Source organism: Lipomyces doorenjongii (genome assembly GCF_038497915.1).
Source record: "Lipomyces doorenjongii strain NRRL Y-27504 unplaced genomic scaffold V1508scaffold_17, whole genome shotgun sequence".
Classification (NCBI taxonomy): domain Eukaryota; kingdom Fungi; phylum Ascomycota; class Lipomycetes; order Lipomycetales; family Lipomycetaceae; genus Lipomyces; species Lipomyces doorenjongii.
The window spans coordinates 238,902-262,736 of NW_027118084.1; the positions used below are offsets into that span (position 1 = coordinate 238,902).

General features: G+C 45.8%; 9 protein-coding genes across 9 annotated transcripts; 3 read left to right on the forward strand and 6 right to left on the reverse strand.

Annotated features, from left to right (window-relative positions):
• Positions 1-207: 207 nt before the first annotated feature.
• On the reverse strand, positions 208-1,716 carry V1508DRAFT_415426 (uncharacterized protein). Its single transcript, XM_066940063.1, has 5 exons — positions 1,335-1,716; positions 1,194-1,281; positions 868-1,128; positions 685-816; positions 208-584 (listed from the first exon to the last, which is right to left on the reverse strand). The coding sequence occupies exons 1-5, from the start codon at positions 1,568-1,570 to the stop codon at positions 546-548; spliced, it is 756 nt and encodes a 251-aa protein (XP_066796579.1). The 5' UTR covers positions 1,571-1,716; the 3' UTR covers positions 208-545.
• A 385-nt stretch (positions 1,717-2,101) lies between these two features.
• V1508DRAFT_415428 (S-adenosyl-L-methionine-dependent methyltransferase) lies at positions 2,102-3,623 on the reverse strand. Its single transcript, XM_066940064.1, has 2 exons — positions 3,105-3,623; positions 2,102-3,053 (listed from the first exon to the last, which is right to left on the reverse strand). The coding sequence occupies exons 1-2, from the start codon at positions 3,492-3,494 to the stop codon at positions 2,508-2,510; spliced, it is 936 nt and encodes a 311-aa protein (XP_066796580.1). The 5' UTR covers positions 3,495-3,623; the 3' UTR covers positions 2,102-2,507.
• Positions 3,624-3,812: 189 nt separating this feature from the next.
• On the forward strand, positions 3,813-5,616 carry V1508DRAFT_403710 (uncharacterized protein; the record flags this gene model as incomplete). The annotated part of the gene is made up of 8 exons (XM_066938575.1): positions 3,813-3,864; positions 3,956-4,029; positions 4,088-4,147; positions 4,189-4,194; positions 4,226-4,474; positions 4,976-5,052; positions 5,105-5,201; positions 5,257-5,616. 8 exons carry the CDS (start codon positions 3,813-3,815, stop codon positions 5,614-5,616), a joined length of 975 nt encoding a protein of 324 aa, XP_066796581.1.
• A 1,759-nt stretch (positions 5,617-7,375) lies between these two features.
• Positions 7,376-8,433, reverse strand: V1508DRAFT_396819 (small GTPase superfamily; the record flags this gene model as incomplete). The annotated part of the gene is made up of 8 exons (XM_066938122.1): positions 7,376-7,663; positions 7,718-7,810; positions 7,875-7,893; positions 7,970-8,010; positions 8,065-8,103; positions 8,163-8,168; positions 8,262-8,340; positions 8,408-8,433. The coding sequence occupies 8 exons, from the start codon at positions 8,431-8,433 to the stop codon at positions 7,376-7,378; spliced, it is 591 nt and encodes a 196-aa protein (XP_066796582.1).
• Positions 8,434-10,140: 1,707 nt separating this feature from the next.
• V1508DRAFT_384801 (salt tolerance down-regulator-domain-containing protein) lies at positions 10,141-14,087 on the forward strand (the record flags this gene model as incomplete). Its single annotated transcript, XM_066937780.1, has 4 exons — positions 10,141-11,274; positions 11,328-12,083; positions 12,174-13,608; positions 13,663-14,087. The coding sequence occupies 4 exons, from the start codon at positions 10,141-10,143 to the stop codon at positions 13,698-13,700; spliced, it is 3,363 nt and encodes a 1,120-aa protein (XP_066796583.1). The 3' UTR covers positions 13,701-14,087.
• A 15-nt stretch (positions 14,088-14,102) lies between these two features.
• Positions 14,103-15,188, reverse strand: V1508DRAFT_81914 (mitochondrial 54S ribosomal protein mL40). The gene is made up of 2 exons (XM_066943057.1): positions 14,557-15,188; positions 14,103-14,497 (listed from the first exon to the last, which is right to left on the reverse strand). Exons 1-2 carry the CDS (start codon positions 14,768-14,770, stop codon positions 14,148-14,150), a joined length of 564 nt encoding a protein of 187 aa, XP_066796584.1. The 5' UTR covers positions 14,771-15,188; the 3' UTR covers positions 14,103-14,147.
• A 580-nt stretch (positions 15,189-15,768) lies between these two features.
• Positions 15,769-16,926, reverse strand: V1508DRAFT_461230 (uncharacterized protein). The gene is made up of 2 exons (XM_066942799.1): positions 16,159-16,926; positions 15,769-16,096 (listed from the first exon to the last, which is right to left on the reverse strand). Exons 1-2 carry the CDS (start codon positions 16,839-16,841, stop codon positions 15,895-15,897), a joined length of 885 nt encoding a protein of 294 aa, XP_066796585.1. The 5' UTR covers positions 16,842-16,926; the 3' UTR covers positions 15,769-15,894.
• A 100-nt stretch (positions 16,927-17,026) lies between these two features.
• Positions 17,027-19,177, forward strand: V1508DRAFT_369030 (S-adenosyl-L-methionine-dependent methyltransferase). Its single transcript, XM_066937429.1, has 3 exons — positions 17,027-17,365; positions 17,425-18,212; positions 18,267-19,177. Exons 1-3 carry the CDS (start codon positions 17,110-17,112, stop codon positions 18,951-18,953), a joined length of 1,731 nt encoding a protein of 576 aa, XP_066796586.1. The 5' UTR covers positions 17,027-17,109; the 3' UTR covers positions 18,954-19,177.
• V1508DRAFT_415455 (ras guanine nucleotide exchange factor domain-containing protein) lies at positions 19,053-23,824 on the reverse strand. Its single transcript, XM_066940065.1, has 4 exons — positions 23,538-23,824; positions 23,345-23,465; positions 19,750-23,150; positions 19,053-19,690 (listed from the first exon to the last, which is right to left on the reverse strand). Exons 1-4 carry the CDS (start codon positions 23,551-23,553, stop codon positions 19,338-19,340), a joined length of 3,891 nt encoding a protein of 1,296 aa, XP_066796587.1. The 5' UTR covers positions 23,554-23,824; the 3' UTR covers positions 19,053-19,337.
• Positions 23,825-23,835: the final 11 nt, after the last annotated feature.

Sequence of the window (23,835 nt, forward strand, 5' to 3'; positions counted from 1 at the left end):
TCACTGGATTGATTCGTTCAATACATTCTTGACGCTTTACGATCGATCTGAGCTCAGCGGTTTACATTTTGAGGAGCTGGAGAACACTTTTTGAGGCCGTCGGGGTCAAACCTAACCCAGTTTCGCAGATCCTGCCGTTGTTCTTGCACGCGTGGTCTCGCACAAAAAAGTGTTCAGCAGCTTTCCTTACGAAATTGCTCAAGTATATGTCTTTCAAATTTTCAGATATTTTTTTCAATTTGCTATTCTATATACTTAAAATACTAAAACAAATTGAGAAGCCATAATGATATACAATCAAACTAAAATCCTTTAAATATGCTCCAGTTCCTATAACATAAATCGGTGAGGTTCGATGCGCAACTAATGTACACAGCCATCCAAACGTTATCACCACCAACGTTCAAGCGGCCGAATGAGAGAGGTTGTTAAGGTATTTGTTGGCAATGATGCAAAAAGACAGATATTGCAAAGTAAGTAGGGGTAATATGCGGGAAATTATAAGTACGCAAAAAAAAGATTGCGTACTACGACAAACGAGTCGCTTACTGCTTGCGATACTCGCTAAGTACAGGATAAATAGCCTAAACAGTTAGCAACCCATTCAAAACAAACAACACATGCCAGCCTGCACACCCCGACTCTCAGCCACCCTAGGTCACAGATATAAAAAAGAGGGATTACCTCAAACGCCGCGTAGATCTCTTCTCTGACCTTCGCACCAGTAAGAACAATCTTTCCGGATACGAAGATCAGAAGCACGATCTTTGGCTTGACCATACGGTAAATAAGACCAGGGAAGAGCTCGGGTTCATACTACTACTGTCAACAAGATGCCATCCGAATGGAATATAAAGGCGTGCATACAGAACTGAAGTGACCGTGAGCAAACGCAAGACCCTCGAGTCGGATCGGGAACCGAACGTCGCACGAGCCAACAATGTTCTGGATCTTAAATTCCATGAACTTCGCATTGAATCCGAGCTTCTGGATAATACGGGCGTACTTGCGGGACGCGAGCTTCGAATCGTCCTCGCTCTTCGCACCAGTAACTACCATCTTGCCAGAAGCAAAGATCAACGCAGTGGTCTTGGGCTCACGGATACGCATAATAACAGCTGCGAAACGCTACCATACCATATTAACATGATTCTTCTCAGTATGCCTGAAGTAATCACCATGCACCATCATACCTTAGGATTGTATTCGGCATTACGGGCATGAAGAGCAATAGTTTTCAAGTCCAACCGACACTCAAGGTTAACAGTAGCGACAATGTTTCTAAACTATGTTAGCAAAAATACCAACGAAAGCACTCCCAAAGGTCTTCATACTGTAATGTGGGAACAATGCCCGACACGCTCGCGCCAGGAGCCGCATTTGTACCAGGAGTAGCAGCTGGCGTGGCAGGAGCAATGTCAAGGTTGGGCTTTACATCAACTTGAGACGTGTCGGACATGTGCTCAGTGGGAGGAGTGATATCAGACTGTTGCATAGGGAACGACAAGGACGTCGGCGCCACAAATGCCTTGGCTTGAGCCGCAGTCCTCGGAACTGTGAGAGACTCCATATTGACCAAAAATAAATGAAAAGCAGACAGAGTAAAACAAGTTAATGTCACCCTAGCCTATGACTATGTACACGGAAGGTTGAGAGGACTAATGTGGTTAGGGTTGTGTGGCCTCAAAACGTGTGACGAGCACGAGCCGAGCTTCCTTATGCAAAATTGGGACAGAGGTGGGGCGAGGCGGCTCTTATATAGTCCTAAAGGTTAGGGTTTTCTGGGCAGACATCGCCACAATTGCCGCCACCTATTGTTCTAGACGCTAACCTAAGTAACGTGCACATACCACTTTCAGAAACAACGCTAAACTACAAAGGGTTAGCATAATCGTGCACTATGCATGTTATGGTATGGTGTGCAAATAAAGTTCGACTATTTGACCAGCAACCAAGGCTCCTCGCGCGCATTAACCTTCGGACCAGCACTCCTGTCCCTGGATGCTATTTACTAAGGTAGCTGCTACCAATATGTATGTATAGAACTACTATATATCTGGAGAACTACTATATATTCCAAATATATTGTATGAGACAATAACCACGAAGATGTACTCATAAAACAAGCTTTCGAAAGTTTTCGGCTGTAATTAACGAACAGAGTTTACTCAGACAATATCATTAACAGGGCAATTTCGTCTCAAGCCGCATGCAAACTCCAGCCATGCGCCACAGCTTCCCTTTCAGATGCTTCCGAACTAATAATGTAGCGACGCAGTCCTCGAAGGAGGATAGTTCTTTGGTTGCAGATTGATCTAACAAATACCGGTCCGTCAGGCATCTAACTTATATAGCCTCTACCTCAAGACGATTCTGTACTTATCAGATAATCTGTTGCGACTGATGGTACGAAACGAATGCTAAAAGAGTGTGCTGGATAACAAATATGTTGAATTCACATGCAACCTAATCGTGATTCTATGTACAAGTAGGGGATAATGCAGTTTTTACCAGATGAAAAATCTCTTTTTTGGTTCCGGTGATATCACATCGCCTGCTCGATGTGCAATAATTGTCCACGTAGTTCCAAAATGCGACCGCGACTCCTTGTCAATGACAAGTCCACTTTTGCGCACAATATCTCCAATGTCTAAATTCCATCGACAACCGAAAACTTCAGCACGTGAGGCTGCACTCTTGTCCAAAATCCGATTGACGAAATCCCAGGTCCCTCGTCCATGTTCGAGTAGGACAATCTTTCCGCCAGGTTTTAGCAGATCCTGAAGGTGCATCAGAACATAAACCGGGTCTTCATGCGAGCATAGCCCAAACGTCTCGAAAACTGTATCGTACTTTATGTCTAGAGGCAAGTCTTCCACTTTCTTGGTTAGAAATTGAGCATGCTGGTATTTAGGATAATGATCCTTGAATTTTTCTTTTGTTTGTTCGACCATCTGCTCCGATGCATCCACAAAAGTAATAGATTTGACTGCTGGAATATTTAGATAACTAACGTTTCGTCCAGTGCCACAGGAAACTTCTAGGACGTCTCCCTATGCAACTATTAGCCTTGTCAAAAGTCTGTCTCAACCAACACGACCTACCGTCGCTTGCTTTGCGACATCTTTCCGCCAAAACGATAAACCCATAAACAATTCATCACGACCTATAATTCTATCATATTGTTTCGCCAATTCTTCGTAAGTTTGAGTTGTGTCTCTGGGCTTGGCTTCCTCATATGGACCTCCTTGAGCGACAACGTGCGATATCCAATAATATGCACCAACAAGAAAGGTGCCATATAATCCACCTGCCGTAATCAAAAATTTCCGCCGTCGCTCCTTCATCTCTGCAGGGCTAATACCTGTATCTGATCCTTTCGGCGCACTTCTAGATGTCTGCACTTTCATTCGGGGAGGCGGAGGTGGCGTTGGATTGCCAAGCGCACTTCTGACCGTGGCTGCCCGTATTTTGGGCTTCGGTAATTGTGGCATGGCGACGCAGCTAATTGATTGACTGGCAAAGTGCGTGAGCGGACATGTCCTGATCGAAGCCCGCTGATTTACGAGTGGTGTTGATCGGACTGTCGAAACTCGAAAGTAAGTTCGCCAATGCCCTAACCCGTGGACAAACTTTCCAGCGTCAAAAATTCGCCTTGTCAATTCGTGGCACAGGTTCAAAGTCCAGCGGGTTGACTTGACGCCGCCCATCCCTTACTGCCTCTTCGTCATCCCCACTTTGCAAATCATCGCACATTTGCTGAATACTTGAAACTACCTCTACCTGCTATTGCGCTCTATTTTTACTTCAAAATGTCACAATATTCGGATGTTCGAGTTTACATGCGTCCTATTGCTCGCGATGGTATGTTGGCTTGATTAAATCACATACGAATGGCCTTTATGGCGCGTATTATTGTACATTCTAGTCGTGCTCACACTCTAAACCGATATAGTCGAGCGATCGGACGTCGAGAATCTCTTCAAAGGATATGGAAAGCTTGTGGAGGTTAAACTAATGTCCGGATTTGTATGTCTTCGAATCTGCATCTATAGTCCATTTATATCACGCATGCTAATATCCTCAGGGCTTCATTGAGTTTGAGAACCCAAGGGATGCTCAAGATGCTGTTTCTGGTGCGTCTATTGTAGTGTGATTTGGGAAATTGGGTACTGACGTTATTTACAGAATTCAGTAAGATCAATCAAGGGTCTGATGTCGTTAGCTATTAACAAACGCCAATTCAGACAACAAGGACTTCATGGGCGAGCGACTCCAAGTTGAATTTGCCAAGGTTCAGCGTCGTCGTGATGACTACCGACGGGATATCCGAGAACGCGGCGATTATGGTCGCCGTGATGGTGGTCGAGATGGTGGTCGCGATGGTGGTCGAGATAGTGGTCGCGACCGTCGTCCCCGTCGTAGTGCATTCCGTATTCGCGTGTCTGGACTTCCTTCTGATTGCAGCTGGCAGGTGAGTTATCATTGTATTAGTTTACTTAGCATTTAAGGGAAATGTTACATCCCTTCCGAAAGTTTTTTCGGAGCAGCCCGGTCTTTCTTTTGCGTTTTTGTTGTGGATATTCCGCCTACTTTTTGGCGTTCCGTCTCTTCGCCTTTGTTTTGTTGTGGCCGTTTATCCTTCATACCTCCTTGTGAATCGCTCCAGTAGGTAAGGCCGCGGGCCGATATACAGGCTTTCGATCCAAGGTTCCTGATACTTATTGGATCGTTTTCTTGTGTCTTCGTGAGATGCGTTCGCGGCTTGCAGTTCGTACGCTGAGTGTTTCTCTCCCTTTATTTGGATCCTTGTTTGTGATTCCTGCCATCGGTTTTGCATTCGTTTATTTCATTCTTGTCGCTCAAGAAGACCAAGAGGACTTTTCCGGGACTCTACGGCGCTATGTGTTTATCTGCCTGTCCTCTCGGGCCCACCGGACCATTAAATTAATTAAATTTCATTTTTTTATAATAGGACCTTAAGGATTTCGCTCGTCGGGCTAGTGTTGATATTCTCTTTGCCGATGTCTCCCGTGATCGCGATGGCACTGGGTATGCAAGTCTAGTTTCTCAATAATGGGTTGATAGTTAATTTGCGATTTAGTATGATCGAATTTGAACGCCAAGATGATCTCGAGACTGCCATGAACAAACTTAGTGGAGAAGATGTCAAGGGTGTCCCAGTTACCCTCAAGGACGAGGTTAGCTTAGCTTTTGTTACATGGAGATAATAGCGAAAACGACTTACAAGACTAGATTTCGGACCCTCCCCGTGATAGATCGCGTTCGCCTTATCGCCGTGGCTCACCTCCCCGTAGATCCTATGGTAACAGATATGGCGGCGATGATGACGGCTACAGACGTCGTGACCGATCTCGCTCTCCCCGCAGAGATCGGGACAGGCGTGACCGTGGTGGTGACAGGTACGACCGTAGAGACCGAGACCGTGGCGACCGCCGTGGCGGTGATCGCGACCGCGACAGGGATGATGACCGTGCCCCCCTACCACCACCTCCAGACACGAGTGCTACCGGAGACTGGGATCATGCTGAAGAGGTGTCTCCTGACGGCGACTTTCCGGCTGCCCACTCCACTGCCAATAACGATTCTTGGTAGATGCGACTAGCTCTCGGATTGTTAACGTTACCGATAGTAATTGTGTAGAGGTTTTTTGATATTGCCTGTTTGTCTTCTTCAAATTTTTAAATGTTGCTATTTATTTGACTTATTATTTATTTCCTCCGCTATCGTTAGGCTCCCGTCGTTTCCGAAAAGAAATTTCTGGCTTATTTTGTTCGATTTTAGGTCCGATTTTGTGTGTTGGATCTGTATGGATTATTAGTGTACTTTTATATTTACTAAAAACCGGACAGCGTTGGTGCTATTTCCGCAATTTGAAATGGATTCGTACTTTTGTCTCCGTCCCGGCCTGGTTCGTTACCTTTTTCAAATCTTTTGGATAATTGGAAGCTCCTGTTGACAACAGGGGGGGGAAATCGTCTTTTCTTCCCTGCATGGACCAATTTACATCTGCCCCGAAATGAAATCGCTGTTTTCTCTTTTCCACAGTAACGTTAATGTATGCTAGGCCACCACCATATTACGTTGATTTGCTGATACTCATTTGTCAAGGATATCTATTGCCGTAGTAGTTGAACAAGCGTTGTAAGCGAGTCAATTAACCAAATACAGCGCCAACGACTACCCTTTTATGCGGTTGCATGAGTCCTCCCCATGACTCGCGAAAACAAACGGATTATACATGCACAGGGATATTGAAAGATCACATGGACGCAAAAGTAAATAATACACTGACAACCGAAGTCTTCTTATCAACATCATCTCACCATCATATTATAATAGCAAACCAATGAAATCGTAAGGACTGTATATCATAGAAATATTTGTAACACCAGACAAATATCTAGACCAAAATGAATGGACGCAATTGCACAAACTGCTGAAAATGAGTGACATATGCGTACTCTTCCCGAGAGTAAAGAACGAATGACTACCAAACACCATGATCATTACCAAGCCATAGTACTAAGTTATGCAACAATATAATCAATAACCAGAACTTATTAGAAACTAGAATGCAAAGCAATATTAATATTATGTCAACGAAACTTGGAACACCGCGCACTATTAATAAGTGAGTGCCGGACAATAGACAAAGGAAACCCTCGAACCTGAGTCAGCTATTTCAGCAATAGAGATAAATAGCATTGCACATACCTTATGCCAGCGAAGACAAGTCCGATTAATGCAATGCAATATAAGGAACGACTGAGGGAACCAAACCAGATGTCGGAACACGTAAGGGCAAACAAACTCCGAAAAATGAATGAGTGACTAGGAGATACATAAAACTTGGCGTTAAGCATGAAAAATACCAAAGGAGAATAACGAAATTAACGAGAAGGAGTGGCAATAAGACGGTGGGACGATATGATAACCTATTTCTCTTCAGAAGAATGCTGTGGTGATTAAAATGTTGTTGTCGGCAATATGTGCGAACGATAGCCACGAATGTAAGTCAAGTCACTATGTCTCTTGGCATATGAACGAGAACTGGAAATGGAAAACACAAACGAGTACAAGTGATACGGGAACTGAATAAAACAAATGAATAAAATGCTCGCATAGCCGATAACGGCACCAACTAAACGTAAATAAAAGCTGAGAAGTGTTAGTTATAATCATATGCACGGCGCTCGTACTTACCACTTTTGACTGCCAGGATAAAAGCCATAAAATCGAATACACGATATACCACGGTGGTTATCACCGTGAAGCAACAAAACCCATCTATAACAAGCCAATTTTACTGCAAGACGCCAACCCACTAAGAGATCACACAAAAAATCTTCGACTACAATATCACGCAACATGTAGACTGTTGTCTCTGGCCAACCAGCAGACTTGCTCGTGTGGCCGCTTCAAAAACATTATCGACTCCTTCACCAGTGAGGGCCGAGCACTCTAGGTACTTCCGAGCGCCGACCTGTCTCGCTACAAGCTCTGCTTCGGCTGGAGTAACAAATCTCTGACCGCGCCGCCGTGAATCCTCCATGGCACGAGAATCTTGCCGCAAATCCTTCTTAAGACCGACCAGGATAATGGGAATATTAGGGCACAGTTCATTTATTTCTGTTATCCACTATGATCACAATCAGTTTCCGGGACTCGAACTATGGTAATACAGGCTACATACTTTTGCGGCGACGTTGTCCAACGAGTCTGGCGTATCAACGGCGAAACCAACTAAAATGACATGCGCCTTGGAATATGACAATGGGCGTAAACGCTGGAACAATTAGTGTCGCGGCTTTAAAAGGTATTTAATTCAGGCAAAAATTGCATATCCGAACCTCATATTCTTCTTGGCCACTAAGAGCGTGTTAGATGTGTTTCCTGATAAAAAATGCCAGATATTCCCAGTAACTGACAGCAAAGATGAACATACGCTGTATCCCATAATGCAAGCTGAACCGACTTGCCATCAACCTGACTATGCATTAGAAGTAGGTACAAATAGTCAAATTAAGACAACGAACTCACTCGACAATCTGTGACGTATGTTTCAAACACAGTCGGAAGCTAGTAGCGGCTTAGAATTCTCATACTGAAAAATAACAATCACGGCAAGTGTCACGTACATGTTCCTATCAAAAATGTTAGCACTTATTGGGAAATCATTATTTGACAACAACAGCGATACTGGACACTGATGTCACAAGCGACAAATCATCACATACTTTTGGGAATTCGCCAAGGGTAAACACACTCAGAAGCGATGTCTTCCCGCAAGCACCATCACCGACAATCACCAGCTTTCTAGAGACAATCCATTAGTAAGGTTCTCATTACCGGAACAAGGTAGCACTAATAGGAGCGAACGTACCTGCGGATGACGTCGCGATTGGCCATTGAGCTGCGGGAAGGGCTATGACTGGGCCACTAAAAGGATACGCACAATGGAAGAGGTGAACAATGCACCACGGAACCCGCCAACTAAATGCGAGGGAGGACGTAGCAAGCCGAGCGAATGTCGAGGAGTGGTGAGGCAGTAAGAATGGTTTACTATATGTCGCTGTTTTCTAGCAATGCCAGCATGCGGGCGGTTCCCACTGGTAACTTGAATGAGTACCAAAAGCCGATTTTTGGCTCTACGGCTCTTCAAACGCGACCATACGGCGCAGAAAACTGTTTTTCAGATGTTGGTTTTTGATTTGAGCGCAACCCTTCCGCCGTGACGTCATCTCCGAAATACCTTATTTTAGCATGGCTGTCTTCCCGCATCTACATAAAATTGGCTCAGCCGTCGACAAGCAAGGAGGCTGACAAATATTGATTATTTCACACAGGCGGACTGGCGAGTCGGCGAGTCGGCGACTTGGCAAGTCGACGAGTCGGCGACTCGTCGAGATACCTCGCTTAACAAGCTCTCATCATGACCTTGACGGCGGTATCGTCGTGCGACATTTTTTCGTTCAGGTACGGGGAGATTGGATAGTCAGTGGTGGTAAATTAAGATTTAATTAAACAAATCTGCAAACTAAAATAGCCAAATTATTACATTTCACATTTGTCCTTGCTCGTCGGTTCTTGCACGTGTTTCTTACCCGTCATTCAATCAATCGCCCCTGCATATTATAACGTATAGAGGAATTGTAATATACGAGATACTTATCGGCAGGAGACGTTGCCCAATTATATTTGCCGGCAAACAAATCAGCTAGGGCTCTGTGCACCACAATATACCAGTTTTATGTCAACTTTTCTTAATTAGTAGCAAATGTGCGATGGATGTCAAGTACAAGCCATAAAATGAGCTTCGTCATCATGCTGCTCACAGCGGAAAAGCCACTGGTAGCAAGATTCTCAATATAAATAACAGAGTAAATCTGATAGGGTGCGTGATTGCAAGATACCTCACCACATATAATAAGTGCCTATAGCCAAATGGATCAGGTAAAAGCTATCGCACGTAATCGGATAAGATAGATCAGAATCGAGTCGTGACTAATTCCGGTGCCAATAACCAACTTAAATGGATATTAATATATGCGGTGGGTTTATATCTATGGTAATGAGAATCCAACTGTCTCATCACATTGCATATATATAAACCTTCCGATATAAGTCCATTGTAGCGATTTGGAACAGCTGTTGCTGATACAAGACCTGTATGATGATGGTTACAGGAACTGGCAGTACCATAAATAGGATTGCAACAACTTAGAGAAATGCATAGATCATACGGTTTATTGGCTTGAATGCATGCTAGATGGACGCGTTCGAACGTATGCTGGCTCGTTAAGTGCATTTATCCGTTAATCCATTATTGGCATCAATAGTCGGCAGACAAACGTTGTCGAGGGTCTGGTACTGTAAGTAACATTTATGCATATGCTAGCCAAACGTCTAGCGGTAATGCCCTAAATGTGCCATTGATGTGATATGCTCTTTATTGCACTCTTCCAAACAAGAGGTTACACGCGTAACGCTGATCACGGCGCCGTGAATTTCGGTCTGAGAAATACAGTGGAGGCTGTAGAGGGGCGGAACCATCGCAATCGTTGTCCAGCAAAGGCAGCATCGACAGTAACCTCAACGGCTCCATCCGTCAGCAGCATGACCAGTATATCAACAGCAACGCCACTACCTCCGGCGTCTAGTGCGGTAAGCGGGATTCCGTCGATGTCGGATCTATCAGCGATAAATATGGAGTCGAGTTATACGCCAAAATCTCCAAGTAACAGTACCTCGAATAAGAAGAAAAAGAAAAAAGGTAAAGGAGGTCAAAATGCGACTGCAAGTGCCAACTCATCGCTTAATGAAGACCAGCACGTGAATGGCAACACGGCAACTTTAGAACATTACGAACTCAGCACGAACGGGTCAGTGAATATGCATGGCAATCCGAGTTTTGTGGACGAGTATGCTTCGGAGGACTACGAACCAGACGCCGAAACTTCGAAAAAATCGAAGAAAAAGAAGAAAAAGAAAAGTAATGCTAACAATAACATCAATAACAACAACAATAATAATAATACTACTACTATGGTAAACGGCAGCAACAAGAAGAACGATCGAATATGGAACACGAACACGAGCGAAGAGCGCGAGCGAATAAAGGACTTTTGGCTTAGTCTGGGCGAAGAGGAAAGGAGAAGTCTTGTCAAAGTGGAAAAGGAGGCAGTTCTTCGGAAGATGAAGGAGCAGCAGAAGCATAGTTGTAGTTGTTCGGTTTGTGGACGCAAACGAACTGCTATTGAGAAAGAGCTCGAAGTGCTCTACGACGCTTACTACGAGGAACTCGAGCAGTACGCAAATCATCAGCAAAAATACGGACCTGTTCCGCCACCATCTTTACAGCCAGCATATCCAAATCTGGGATCACATTCGCCGTCGGCACTTGTCAACGAACTGCAAGACGACGAAGACGATGAAGACGACCTAGACGACCTAGACGACGATGACTACTCTGAATCCGATCAACCTCCAGAACTGCTAAGTCACGATATTCCTCGCGACTTTTTCAATTTTGGTAACAGTCTCACAGTCCAAGGCGGAATATTAACTGTTGCGGACGACCTTCTCAAGAACGATGGCAAGAAATTCATTGAAATGATGGAACAGCTTGCTGAGAGACGAATGGCTCGCGAGGAGGAGGCACTTGCTGCTACCGAATATGATGATGACGACGACTACGACGACGAAGAGGATGACGAGGACTACGAAGATGATGAGGATGATGATGAAGCAGTAAGGATCACATTTTATTCCTTTCGAATGTATAGATGCTGATTGTGCTACAGGATTCCATGAGTGAAGAGCAACGAATGGAAGAAGGTCGACGCATGTTTCAAATCTTCGCAGCTCGGATGTTCGAACAACGTGTGCTCACGGCCTACCGCGAAAAAGTTTCTCAAGAGCGGCAACGAAAACTCTTGGAGGAGCTGGACGAAGAAAATCGGCTACGTGAAGAGCGCGAGATCAAAAAGGCCAAGGAAAAGGAAAAGAAGAAGGATAAGAAGCGACAACAAAAACAGGCCAAAGAAGAAGAGCGCCTTCGTCGTGAAGCTGAAAAGGCTGCGGAAGAGGCTGCTCACCGTGCTGAGGAACTTCGTAAAGCGGCAGAAGCCCGGAAAAGACGGGAAGAACAGCGTCTCAAGAAAGAAGCCGAACGCAAAGCGCAGGAAGAAGAGCGCATAAGAAAAGAGGAAGAGCGGCGAAGGCGGCAGCAAGAGGAGCGCGAGAGAGAGGCTGAACGCGAACGAAAGCGGAAGGCGCGCGAGGAGAATGAGCGCAAGAAAAAAGAAGAGCAAGCACGAAAGGAACGCGAGCAAAAGGAGCACAGAGAGCGTGAACTGCGTGACAAGCGCGAGAAAGAAGAGCAAGAACGTAAGGGGAAGCTTGAGGTTGAACGGAAACAACGGGAAGAGCAAGAGCGTTTCGAGACTCTCGCACGCCAGCAAAAAGAGAAGGAGATGCGAGATCGCGAGGTCAGGGAGCGGGAGGCTCGAGCGCGAAAAGAAGCTTTGCAGCGCGAGGTGTATGCAAGGCGGCTACAAGTGCAGCAGCAACAGATCCAGCAGCAGCTTCAGCAGCAACAACAGCAACAACAACAACAACAGCAACAACAACAACAACAACAGGAACAGCAACAACAACAACAACAACAACAACAACAACAACAACAACAACAACAACAACAACAACAACAACAACAACAACAACAACAACAACAACAACAACAGCAGCTTCAGCAGCTTCAGCAGCTTCAGCAGCAGCAAAGTCTTCTCCATCAGCAGGCGCAAGCTCACTCTCCGTTCGTTGCTGCTCCACTGCAAGCTATTCCCTCTGCAAAGCAAGCGCCCCTGTACGTGTCACCGTTGAACGCTTCCCCATCTGCACTACATGCTGCGACAACGTTCCCAATTCAGAAAACACCAACACCCTCACGGGCAGGTCTACCAACGGCTGCTCCTGGTTCTGCCGTTCCGCAATCTTCTACAACTCAGCTGACTCCGCGTACAGCTGCCGCTCCTTCATCAGCATCGCCTCTATCGCCTGCACTAAATGGACTTCCTGGTGTGCCATCATCAGAGTCTTTGTCGCAATCTGACGGTCAAATTCCTGCCAATTCGATCCCTTCGCGGCCGTCATTTGTTGGAGACTTTTCCTTAAGTCAGCAAGGATCGACGGCAGCGTCCGTATCACCTGTTCCTCTGGGACTATACGGGAATACCTTGGGTCAGAATGCCGGCTACCGCGCTTTTGCGTCACCTTTGTCCGCCAATTCGTTCTCGCCTATGACCCAGCAAGCTCGGCCTCAGGCTCTTCCACCGCAATCGCGGCAGTCTTTCGTTGGCTTGGACTTCAACCAGGGTACTCAGGCGAACGGATTACCGTCGTTTCCCTTTGGCGTGCCAAGCCGGACGGGCGCGACTCCTATTGGGCTGGCCTCCTCATCGATAGGCGGCGTTCCAGGTCTTTCAGTTCCATCCTCAGTTTCCTCCGTTCTAAGTAATGCAGTTGTGAGCGAAGGAGGGTCTCCAGCTACTGTTTCTGCGACCGCAATGCTCGATCGGCGACTATCTAGCAGCTTCGACGGTGTTAATAATGTTGGAATGTCGGCGATAAACGGGCCAACTCCAACTTCGCCAAAGTCAAAGCCTATTCAGCGACCTCATCCTATTCAGAGACCACCTAGTAACACGTCTCGCAGCGATGAGCCGCATAGCTCGTCTTCGTCTGCAAATGATGATCAAATATTGGCGTCGAACCCACATGTTATGGGTAGTCGCGCGCTACTTGACGAGGACGATATTCCTTTCTATCAACCTTCAGCACGCCCCGCCGCTCCTCGTGTGGCCGGAGAATCGCCATCGATCGGATCAAATGCTGGGGCAATTGCGGCAACGTTGCCTATAGGTTTAGGAGCTTCTCGTCCTTTGTTTGGTCAGTCCAATCTCTTCCCAGATCCATTCGCTACGAAGAAACCGTCTGAATCGTCGCCATTATTCGAAAATACTTGGACTATTGGAGGACTTGGTCTTGGTGGTACTAACGTTCCAGCAACCCCTTGGCTCAGTGGTATGTATATAGACGTTCGTCGTGCAGGCACAATTGTTCTGACATATATGCTAGGTTGGACGGATGGTTCGTCGAGTAATAAGAAGCCGTAGGAAGCATGTATTGTTGTTTCGACAATTTTTCCGTTAACATTTTGTTTGGCTAGTGCCGAACATCACGATGCGGCTGTTTATTGTTCATAGCTTTTGTTATTTGTTACGGCTTCGATTTTCTTGTTAGGGTATTTTATATATATATTCTCCATTTCAGTTTGGCATTTCTTTGTTATGGGTGTACCTTTGTTATCTCTGGCCGATGTCACATATATCATTTGTTGTCATTATTGCAGTGTTATCATTTTTTGCGGTTTGTCCTGGTTTGCCATTTTTTTAGCAAATTTGATCGTTTTTGCAAATTATACTGCATTCTTCCACAATAACCTGCAACTTCACTATATTTACAGAATCTAAGTAACCTGTGTACCACAGAACTAAAGTCGGTCGGCTTCTTCGCGCTTTCAAAACCCATGTGAAACCATGCAGTGCTGACTGTGTCCGCAACTACACAGTTCTCTTCCGCTTCGTCTCCTCTGCTGGAGGCTTCCATGTCGCATCCCAGATTCGCCGCGGCGGGGTCAAGGTGGGAATTCTGTACTCCATGGGAAATCGTATCGGAGACGGTTTCTCCATGGCACTCTCATACAAAACGTGGCTGGCCTTTTGCAATTCGTCGCAGGCGTGCTTCATCTTGTAATACTGTTTCTGAAGTTCAAGTCGTCGCTCCTCGCGCTTAGCTCGAACGATTAATTGCCATGCTCGGTGTACTGTTCTGTGGCGGAGTAAATCTTCATAAGACATCTTAATACGACGCGGTTGCTTCCGTCTCGGGCTGATTAAACTAAGCATATTAACTGCACAAGGTAGTGTTAGTGTCTCTCCTCCATCATTTCTTCCATATGCACCTACTTACCAATTTTCTGCTTCTGCTGCAGCTCGCCCCCGGCCCTGCTTCGTTTGCCACGAGTGAACGTTATTCCATTACAGGCCATCACGTCGATTGTGGCTTGTGGAGAGAAAGCTGACGCCGCAGGAGCGTTTGTCGCTCCCAGAACTGAACCATTTGCGAAGATAGTCCGCGTTCGCGTCCGAAGCATACGTGGAAGAAAGCTGCTTGCAAGGATCATCGTGTCAGTTGCATATGTTCCGTAATATCTCACACGCGTCGGTTCAACTCCTCGAAAGTTGCGTTCGTCAGTCAATAAACTGCAGTCAGCAATCTCCACTGACTATGGTAGCGTGGCTGGCTGACACGGGCAATCGATTGGTGACCTTAAATGTAAGTGTGGTCCTTGGTCCTCGATACGAATTTCGGAGTTCCATGCAAATTTTGAATCTCACTCGATGACCACCAGATGTGGAATAGGGTTCTACCTTCACAAAGTGTAAGTTATTAGTGAGTACAATGCTATCGAATATTTTGCGTGGATATTACAATTATAGACCTGTAACAAACACAGCAATTTCCATTGCAAGTCTCATCTTTATTTGTTGAAACAAAATTTGATGTGTACGTAGCCCCACATATACAACGCATACCTCGGAAAGAAGCATCACTACAGTGACTACAAACATTTTCAATAAATTTGCTTTATAAATAAATTTATTAATGAACTAATAAAATCCCAAATCACTTTGACTCCAACCGTCGATCACGAAGAAAGAGAATCAAAGAGGAAATATGAGGATATTCGCGTCAGTTGCCGGCAGTGCAATAGCAACGACACAATGCATTTGACCATAGGCAAGCCTAGAGGGCCAAATGCCAGAGACAAAAATAAGAGTAACAAATAAAGTCACAAATAGTGACATTTCAGTTGTTACACTGAAAAGAACAGATACTACACTTGATCTAAGCCAAAAGGCAAAGAGAGTTAAAAAAAAAGAAAAAAGGGAAAGCTTCGCTTTCGGCGGGCCGCGGCTCGCTTTATAGAGTCGTGGCATCAGGAGGGTTAGGGCATATGTCTCGCCCTATATAGGGTTTAGGCTGGGACACTTCATCATTGGCAAATATTTTTAGAGGGTTAACAGGCAAACAGGAGGGAGCCCGTGCGGCTGAAGAATTGTGTTTTAACTGTGTTCACGTTAGGTGGTAGTGGTCAGTTTATTACATATTAAACATTGTTCCATATTGGTGAAAGCAAATGTATTAACCATAATTTAATAGCTTAAAAGCCAATTCAGACTCCAACCTAAAAGATGGTTCATATTCAGCAAACCCGCCTGATGACAGAAATAACTCAAAATAATATCACGAGCAAGGCCGAGAAGAAACGTAGTGCATAGGTACTGATGGCGGTTGTATCATTTCAGAAGTTTTCCGTAGCCTAGAAGTATTACCAGCCATGTTGGAAGCTCTACTGTATGGAAACCATTCCGCGTTAAGTCCGGCTGCTAACATAAACAGTCTCGATCCTGGCAGTCGTTCTACTAGCCCGTTTCCAAATATAAATCTGATCCAAAGAAGTTAACGTTTGACATAACAACACACTAGAATTGTTAGAGATAAACCGACATAAACACGGCGATACCCAGTAAAGAATTAAACATCCACGCTGTAGCACATACGCCTAGTTTGATAATTGTGAGGTAGAGCTTGAGCTGCGCAATAACGTCCAGTGTGGTTTCATCAATGTCCGGGTGGCCCTTACGTCTTTTTGTGGTCCCTATGTAGTCACTTGACGTTATTTGCTGGTTGAGAGAAGTGGAATGGGAATCGAGTGGCTTTCGTTGCGCGTATCGACTAGCGTCATAAGACGAAACTCGAGAAGCCGACGGCGGCGTTTGCGGCAGCGCTGGCATTGGGACGTGGCATCCTTGGTAAGGAGCCGACAGCTGGTATTCTGGCATTGGCGGTAAGCTGATCGATGCACTGGGATCGTTCATGAACTTCTGTACATTCTTTGGATTATATGGTAGCAGAGCATTCTCTGCATTTGCGTCGATTAGAGCCTTGCCGACGGTCGGTATTGCAGAAACGTAATTGTCCTGTTTTATGGATTTTCCAAGGTCTGAGTATGCCTTATGTCGTTGCTTTCGTACAATAAGCTCACAGATGGGTCTGCTGCCATTATTTGGAGCTGTCGGCGAACCTGGCGACTGTACGATGTATGATGTACTCTTTGGCCCTTGTTGCTGGCAGTTCCTGAGTGTGAATGGAACGGAGTGGTGTCGAGGTGAACTAGGACTAAAAGCCATGTATGATATCGTTGTATTGTGAATATATGATATCAGCCGTTTGACAGTGTGGCAAACTAATAAGTTGGTGATTGCCAAATTAGCCGATAGGAACCGACCCTAGGAACATTGGCGTTTAGTGCAGAGCTCAGGGGTCTGGGGCGTGAAAGTTTCCACAATGTCCAAAAAAATATTTTGTCCCGTCACCTCAACTCTCACTTCTGTTGTCGTCCTACTTGAGCCGCCTCATCGACTTTGATTACTGCTTTACACGTGGCACTATTCAGACATGGCAACTGTCGACGCGTCTGGGCCGGCACCGGCCGAGGAAAAACACTCTGCAGACGAAGTCGAGTCCGACACCGAAGATTTTGAGGATTTGATAAGGGACAATGAACTCGAATCTGCGTCAGACTGGACGGCCGATGACGAAACCAGACCGGTTTGCCTTTATTGCGAAATTACATTCGACAATGCCGACGCCGTATGGGAGCACTGTGTCGTTGACCATGATTTCGATTTCAATAAGTTGAGACGAGGACTAGGTAAGATCACACCATTACTACGTCGGCAGCTAAATTTCTAAGGAATTCGCTTATTTTAGGTCTGGATTTTTTTGGAAAGCTGAAGCTTATCAATTATGTTCGTGCACAAGTTCAAGCAGGAATTCAGCCTGAATTGAATAGACCAGAGTTGTTTTTGGATGATAGCCAGTATTTGAAACCGACTATGCAGGATGACGCATTGCTTTTCGGAATTCAAGACGATGATTCTGAAGAGGCCGAAGAAGATCCGGATGTGATATATGAGAAAGAACAGCTTACAGAGGTTGCGCGAGAAAATGCCGAGAGGGTCAAGGTCTTGCAGTCGCAATTGAAGGAGCTTCAACTTCAATTCGATGAATATAAAGACATTGTTCGGACAGTTCTTAATCGAGATTTTGATTCCGATAGTGGAAGCGATGGTAGCGTCAGCAGTCGCAACAGTAGCCCTGAAAGACGGGCACGACCAGCGGTTAACGGTAAGGGCAAGAAGACCGCGAACAACGATGATCACTATTTCGAGTCGTATGCATACAACGACATTCACGAAATCATGCTCAAGGATAGCATAAGAACAGACTCTTACCGTGACTTTATTTATGATAACAAAGACATCTTCAAGGACAAGATTGTGCTTGACGTCGGATGCGGAACTGGCATTCTGTCCATGTTTGCCGCGAAAGCTGGCGCCAGAAAGGTTTATGCTGTCGATAACTCTGATATTATCGAGAAGGCAATCGCCAATGTTCACGAGAATGGGTTAGACAGGATCATTCAGTGCTACAGAGGAAAGATCGAAGAAATCAGACTTCCTGTCGCCAAGGTCGATATCATTGTATCTGAGTGGATGGTACGTCTTCCGGTATGTGGATAGTTTCGTATTGGTGCTAATAAATATGTTTAGGGATATGCTCTGCTATACGAAGCGATGTTGGATTCGGTGCTTGTTGCCAGAGACAAGTATCTTGCACCAGGAGGTCTAATGGTGCCGTCAGAAGTTCGACTATTGGTCGCCGGTCTCAGAGACACTGAGTTTATTAACGACAAGGTTAACTTCTGGAACGACATCTACGGTTTCAAGATGAGTGCCATGAAACCTCGAATTTACGATGATGTCCTCATCGAGAACTTCAAACCGTCATCAATAATTCACGCTGAGCCATACACCTTCCGTGTTCTTCCCTTACATGACGTTACTATTTCAGACCTCGAGTTCACGTCCCCCATTCGAGTACCAATACCCAATCAGCCGAACGCATTTGACGGCATTGTTGACGGCTTAGTGATCTACTTTGACAATTACTTTACTCGCTCTCACGACGAGGTCATTCCCGAAGACGCCAGAGCGGAGACATTTAGACCTGGAAACGGAAGCCTGGGGTTTACAACAGGTCCATGGGGCCCGAAGTACACGCACTGGCGTAGCGGAGCATTGCTGTTCAATAAACCGCTTCAAGTTCCGGCCGGCGTCGAAGAAATTACCGGAGCAATCACATACCAGAAGCGCAAGGCGAATCCTCGAGAACTGATCATTGGATTGGAGCTGACTGCTGGCGAGAAGAAGGTTGCTCAGTCGTACTTCATGAGGTAACATCGAATAGTTGGATGAGTATTTGATAGGCATACATTGTTTATAATATCTAGGCGGCGCATAAAAGTTCTTTATTTTAGTTGTGAATATTGTATGAAGTTGATAAATTAATTGGACTATACGCAACAATGAAGTTTCGTCAATAATAGTACATGCATATACTAAAAGTCATTACACTCTACATTTAAAGAACCGCGTTGCGCCCTCATAGACAAAGAAAAATGGATAATTGCTGCAATCAAACAGATAGAGGAATTGTGGTCTTCCAACAAAATCCCAATCATGAAAACCGACATAGATAACGAGCAAACAAACTTTTAATAACAAATCCAAACGAGAAGTAACACCGACACAAAGCTTGATAATACACAAAACTAGGATATCCTATGGCGATTCCATCAATTGGAAACACTCTTCAATCTCATCGTCGTCCAAGCACGAAATGTAGAGACAGCGCGACACGATATCCGGATTAGTCTGCAGTCGACCATTGTACGCTCGAGCGGAATTGACAAAGTAAAGTAGTTTCTTTATGATACTGGCAGATGTCCTAAAGCGCTCCACGTTGATGAGCTGTGATATATTCGACGTGTTGTTCTCGCGACGTGAGAGAGAAAACACGTCGTTTTCGTTGTCGCTGTCTTCATCCGAACTATATAGACTATCTCGAGCCAACTTCGGTTTCACATGCACAGGTCTCTCGGCGTTGAAAGTGAGGTCCGACAAGTATAATCCTACTCCATCCAGTTAATAACGGGCAAACAAGTCCATCAAAGCCAGTTAAATTGACTCATACCAATAAATGGAACACATCCTTTCGAAACATCAGATTTGTCCATTACTCGTCGAAGATTACGGAAATTCTTCAACGGCGAGGCCAATTCCTCCAAGCTCTGGAACAACGCAGCATCCCCAGGCGGAACATTTTGCCATGTAGTTTGTAATCTTTGCACTGTGGCGGACGCCAATGCGAGTGTCAGTTGCATAAATGTAGAATAATTCTGAAGCTCCCTGGTGTGCGCCGCAACGTGGATGAACTTGACGATAGTCCGCACGCGTTCCTCCAAGCCGCGCGTGAGCATGATCTCTGAGGTAACCCAAGACGTCATGAGATTGAACCGAGAAATAATGAGCTCCACACCTCGCACGTCCTTGACTGTGAGCAACGACAACCAATCCTGCACTGGAGCCACGTTTTGTTTCCATCGTAATTCTATAAGTTCCTTCCAATCCACCTCAGCTAAAGCGTCGCGATCAATAATAGTGAACTGCTCTGCAAGATCAATAGCGCGATACTTCAGAATAAATGGAAGATGAATACTAAGAGACACTGTGCTTGATGCACCGCTAACCATCGAATTGACACTGAGGCGGGAGAGTCGCTCACTGTATAAACTGAGACCACGCGACGGAGGTGTTGATTGATAGCTTCGAGGAAAAGGAGGACTCGATGGTGGCTGTGGTATCTCATGCGACGAAGCATCGTCGCTTACAGCCTCTAAACTGTAATCGAGAGCACTACCATCCAAAAACCAAGCATTGCGTTCGCTACCACGACGACCACGTCGAGGGGTGAAGCTTGCGAGGCGATCATCAAGAAGACTTTCTTCGATAATAGAACATGGATCCGCGTCCACGCTACCATCTCCTACAGAGAGCCGGTTGGGTCTATAATTTCCTTCTAATTTCTGAAGTGCAATGTCAACAGCATTCTCACTGTCATGTGAATCATCCGGTATTTCAGCCAGCTTCAAAATCTCCCTCGCGACATCTTCTGCAATTCCGGGAATGAGCATATTGGCGCTCTTAGACTGGCGGGTGCCTTCGAGCGGAGCAGATTCCTGTACTCTTTGGAGTGGACCCATAATTGGCGGTAAGCTGTATCTGGTAACGTTATCCCCATTAAAGCTTGTACCTCCTAACGAAGAAGAGGAAGTCCACTTGAAGTTTGTCGGCGATATATCCCGTCCGGCTTTCAAATCAGATTCGGCCGCACGACGTCGCAGACCCGGAAAGTTGTCTGCTAGTTGGATGGCACTCCCTAACGAGTCCGATGTCGACGAATGGGAAGGCGAGAACTCGGGAAAGTGCAGAATAGAACTTGGATTTGACACATCTGCACCGACTTGGCTTGCAACACTGCCAGATACTTCTACTTGGTCAAAACGAGAACGAGCACTGGGAAGTTCGCGAATAGCAGTTCGGTCCAAAGATTGACTTTGCACGGGACCGGCCAATTCCTGAGGTATGGAAACATAAGTTCCGGATCCTGACCTGTCGTGAAAATCAATTACCGTACCGCGCAAGCTCTTGATATCTGTATCATTGTGTGTTGTTCGAGTGGTCCTTGAAGGAGAACCTTGAAGCACAGAAGAGTAACCTGTCCGCACTCCTAAACCAAGCCCTCCTGGTACAACACTGCGTGAACTGCACTCTCGAGACACCGATGATCCAAATTCATCGGACGTTGCCATAAGCTGTTTGTGGTTATCTACCACACTGGCAGCTAAAATATCAATGCGGACGCCCATGTACTCCATTTGCTGCTCCGTATGAACCTTATTAATCTGACTCCCGTCCATAGTTTGCGTCGTGACTGCAAAATCCGGAACTGGTGGAATGCGTTCACCGATACCACGTTGATGGTTACCGAACATCCGTTTTCGCCAAGATTTGAGAATAACCTTTGGATAATTGTTAGAGAGGTTACCGCTAACATCGCGGCTTTCACTCGCGATATCGCTGTGTGAACTGATGATATCGCTGTCGCGACTTTGCGTGACTGGAGTCGGTGACGGAGGGATAATAGCATCGACAATAGATTGGTCATCAGTCGGAATATCAACAATTGCATCTGCTTTACCTCGAATTAAACCGCCCCACAGCAATCCGTGAGTTACCACTGGAGGCGTCCGAGGCTCATCAACTGACGCCGCAGATTCGTTACTTAAAGATGTTGAAGAGCGTGACGGTGCGCCTGATAATGACGGCTTTAGTCTCGTGGGTTGCTGTTGCTGGCTCATGTACAGCCCATTTCGTGGCAATATGGGAGAACTAGACTGCTCACGTAGTGGTTCAAGCTGAAAAGTGGCTGCGGCTGAATCCGGAATCGCATAACTTGCTGGTTTTGGCGATGTCTCGGACTGTAAAATGTTGATCTTGTTGTTACCTTCAAATACAACATCGCGGGAACCAATATTTCCACCAGGATGCAGCCGCTCGTCAAAACATCTGTCCGGCCTAAGCATGAGAACCTTGCTACTATAGACGCCGGCAGGCATGTCCCAATACAAACTGCACGTCCGGATCCAGCATCTCTTTAGTTCTCCAATCAACCGCCTGTCGCCTGAAGACGCCCGAACTTTTCCGTACTGCGAGAACTCGTTAATAGCAGCTACAAAGTCCTTCCGTAAACCTAATGACGGAACGAAGTCATCGGCGAAGTAATTGAGAATCCAGTGTCGGAGAGCGACAAATATCCGTAGTCTGATAACTCGACCTATATCGTCACTTCGGTTAACTGCCCACTTATATCGGGCTTTTAATAGCCGTAGCAATTCGTTGTCAGTCATAAACTGTCTATAGGAAATAAAAAAATCGGACAATAAATTGTAATCAAGAGATTCTGGTGATGTCATATGTATAATCAAACGAGCTGCGGTAATGCCTATTATGTCGCCTGCGGAATTGTACTCTACTGGTACGGCGGCAGCGGCCGCATCAGCGTCAATGACAGACGTCACGTGTGTGAGCGGCGCTGACGAAAATGGACGGGATGGAATGCTAAATCGAGAAGCAACGTTTGGAGTTGGAAAAGTCCAGTTATATGGGGATGATGAAGTGAAGGAATGACGAGGTGCGCCGGAACGCGAGCGTGACCCAGTAAATCCAGATAGCTTTGATCTAGGGGATTTCCATTGAATTGGAGACTTGCTGCCCCGATATTGGCGACCACGCGACTGTGGAGTGCTAGGCGCTTTTTGTTTGGCCACAGACTTCGGTGTTAATGGTGCAGCTCGTGGAGCAGCCTGCGATTTGGGATGCGATTGCGGCAGCAATTGTATAGGTGCGGATGGAGTCGATGGCCTCTCTGGCCCGGCTATAATGCTTGCTGTTGAATTTTTGATAAATTCGCTGCCGTTTGGTGGTCTCTTCACCGGCTCGTCCACTTCATACGGCATGCGTGCCGCATTCGGTCTACTTTCAGACGTCAGTTAGCCAAAATTAAATACTGGACAAAGCCATTAAAGCAAATACAAGCCCAAATTATGGTACGGGGTAGTTCTTGAGACACACACAGACACACAGACACGAATGCAATTATTTAGCGATCCTTCCCAAAACTCGAATCTCCCACAACCGGACGTCAAACGATGCTTAGAAATACACACCTGTTACCTGTATGATTGGCTGACCTAGCGCTTTGGATACTCAATACATCAGGTCGCGAAGAAGAAAGCGAGCCAGTGTAGGAGTCCTGGCGTTCGCTTTGGCGGCTGGGAAGGATGATTCCTGACAACATTAGCGAATTACAGGAAACAAAACAAAAGTCGCTAATTGGGTACTCTTGATAAGTGAACATACCCTCTTCTGTGTCCATGGAGATGAGCTCACGCAGACGTGCAATAATCACAGTTCTTCCCAAAGATAGGTAAGCAGTCGATAATTCATAACACGTGCTTGAAAACTAAGCTAGGGATGAAGCCACGAGATGGCCAAACCATCACGGACGGAGCCACCAATCGATACCCAGAACGTGTGTGCAGTCCCGCGAGTTCAAGAACGACGTATGGCGTAAAGTATTTCAATGAGGTCGAGAATGTAGCCGTGAATATGCGGATTCGAGCTTCTGTAGGAATGTTAAACAATTGAGGCGCGTACA

Bases quoted from the DNA above. Each gene is read 5' to 3' on its own strand.
- V1508DRAFT_369030 (XM_066937429.1), top strand. From the start codon at position 17,110: ATGGCAACTGTCGACGCGTCTGGGCCGGCACCGGCCGAGGAAAAACAC. The intron at 17,366-17,424 runs GTAAGATCACAC...CGCTTATTTTAG, and splicing joins TAAGTTGAGACGAGGACTAG to GTCTGGATTTTTTTGGAAAG. The intron at 18,213-18,266 runs GTACGTCTTCCG...AAATATGTTTAG, and splicing joins TCATTGTATCTGAGTGGATG to GGATATGCTCTGCTATACGA.
- V1508DRAFT_415426 (XM_066940063.1), bottom strand. From the start codon at position 1,570: ATGGAGTCTCTCACAGTTCCGAGGACTGCGGCTCAAGCCAAGGCATTT. The intron at 1,129-1,193 runs GTATGATGGTGC...ATGGTATGGTAG, and splicing joins ATGCCGAATACAATCCTAAG to CGTTTCGCAGCTGTTATTAT. The intron at 817-867 runs GTATGCACGCCT...TGACAGTAGTAG, and splicing joins CTCACGGTCACTTCAGTTCT to TATGAACCCGAGCTCTTCCC.
- V1508DRAFT_81914 (XM_066943057.1), bottom strand. From the start codon at position 14,770: ATGATCCTTGCAAGCAGCTTTCTTCCACGTATGCTTCGGACGCGAACG. The intron at 14,498-14,556 runs GTAAGTAGGTGC...TACCTTGTGCAG, and splicing joins GCAGCAGAAGCAGAAAATTG to TTAATATGCTTAGTTTAATC.
- V1508DRAFT_415428 (XM_066940064.1), bottom strand. From the start codon at position 3,494: ATGCCACAATTACCGAAGCCCAAAATACGGGCAGCCACGGTCAGAAGT. The intron at 3,054-3,104 runs GTAGGTCGTGTT...ATAGTTGCATAG, and splicing joins ATGTCGCAAAGCAAGCGACG to GGAGACGTCCTAGAAGTTTC.
- V1508DRAFT_461230 (XM_066942799.1), bottom strand. From the start codon at position 16,841: ATGGCTTTTAGTCCTAGTTCACCTCGACACCACTCCGTTCCATTCACA. The intron at 16,097-16,158 runs GTCGGTTTATCT...TCTTTGGATCAG, and splicing joins CTGGGTATCGCCGTGTTTAT to ATTTATATTTGGAAACGGGC.
- V1508DRAFT_415455 (XM_066940065.1), bottom strand. The intron at 23,151-23,344 runs GTGTGTATTTCT...GTCTGAAAGTAG, and splicing joins GCCAATCATACAGGTAACAG to ACCGAATGCGGCACGCATGC. The intron at 19,691-19,749 runs GTATGAGTCAAT...AACTGGATGGAG, and splicing joins AGGATGTGTTCCATTTATTG to TAGGATTATACTTGTCGGAC.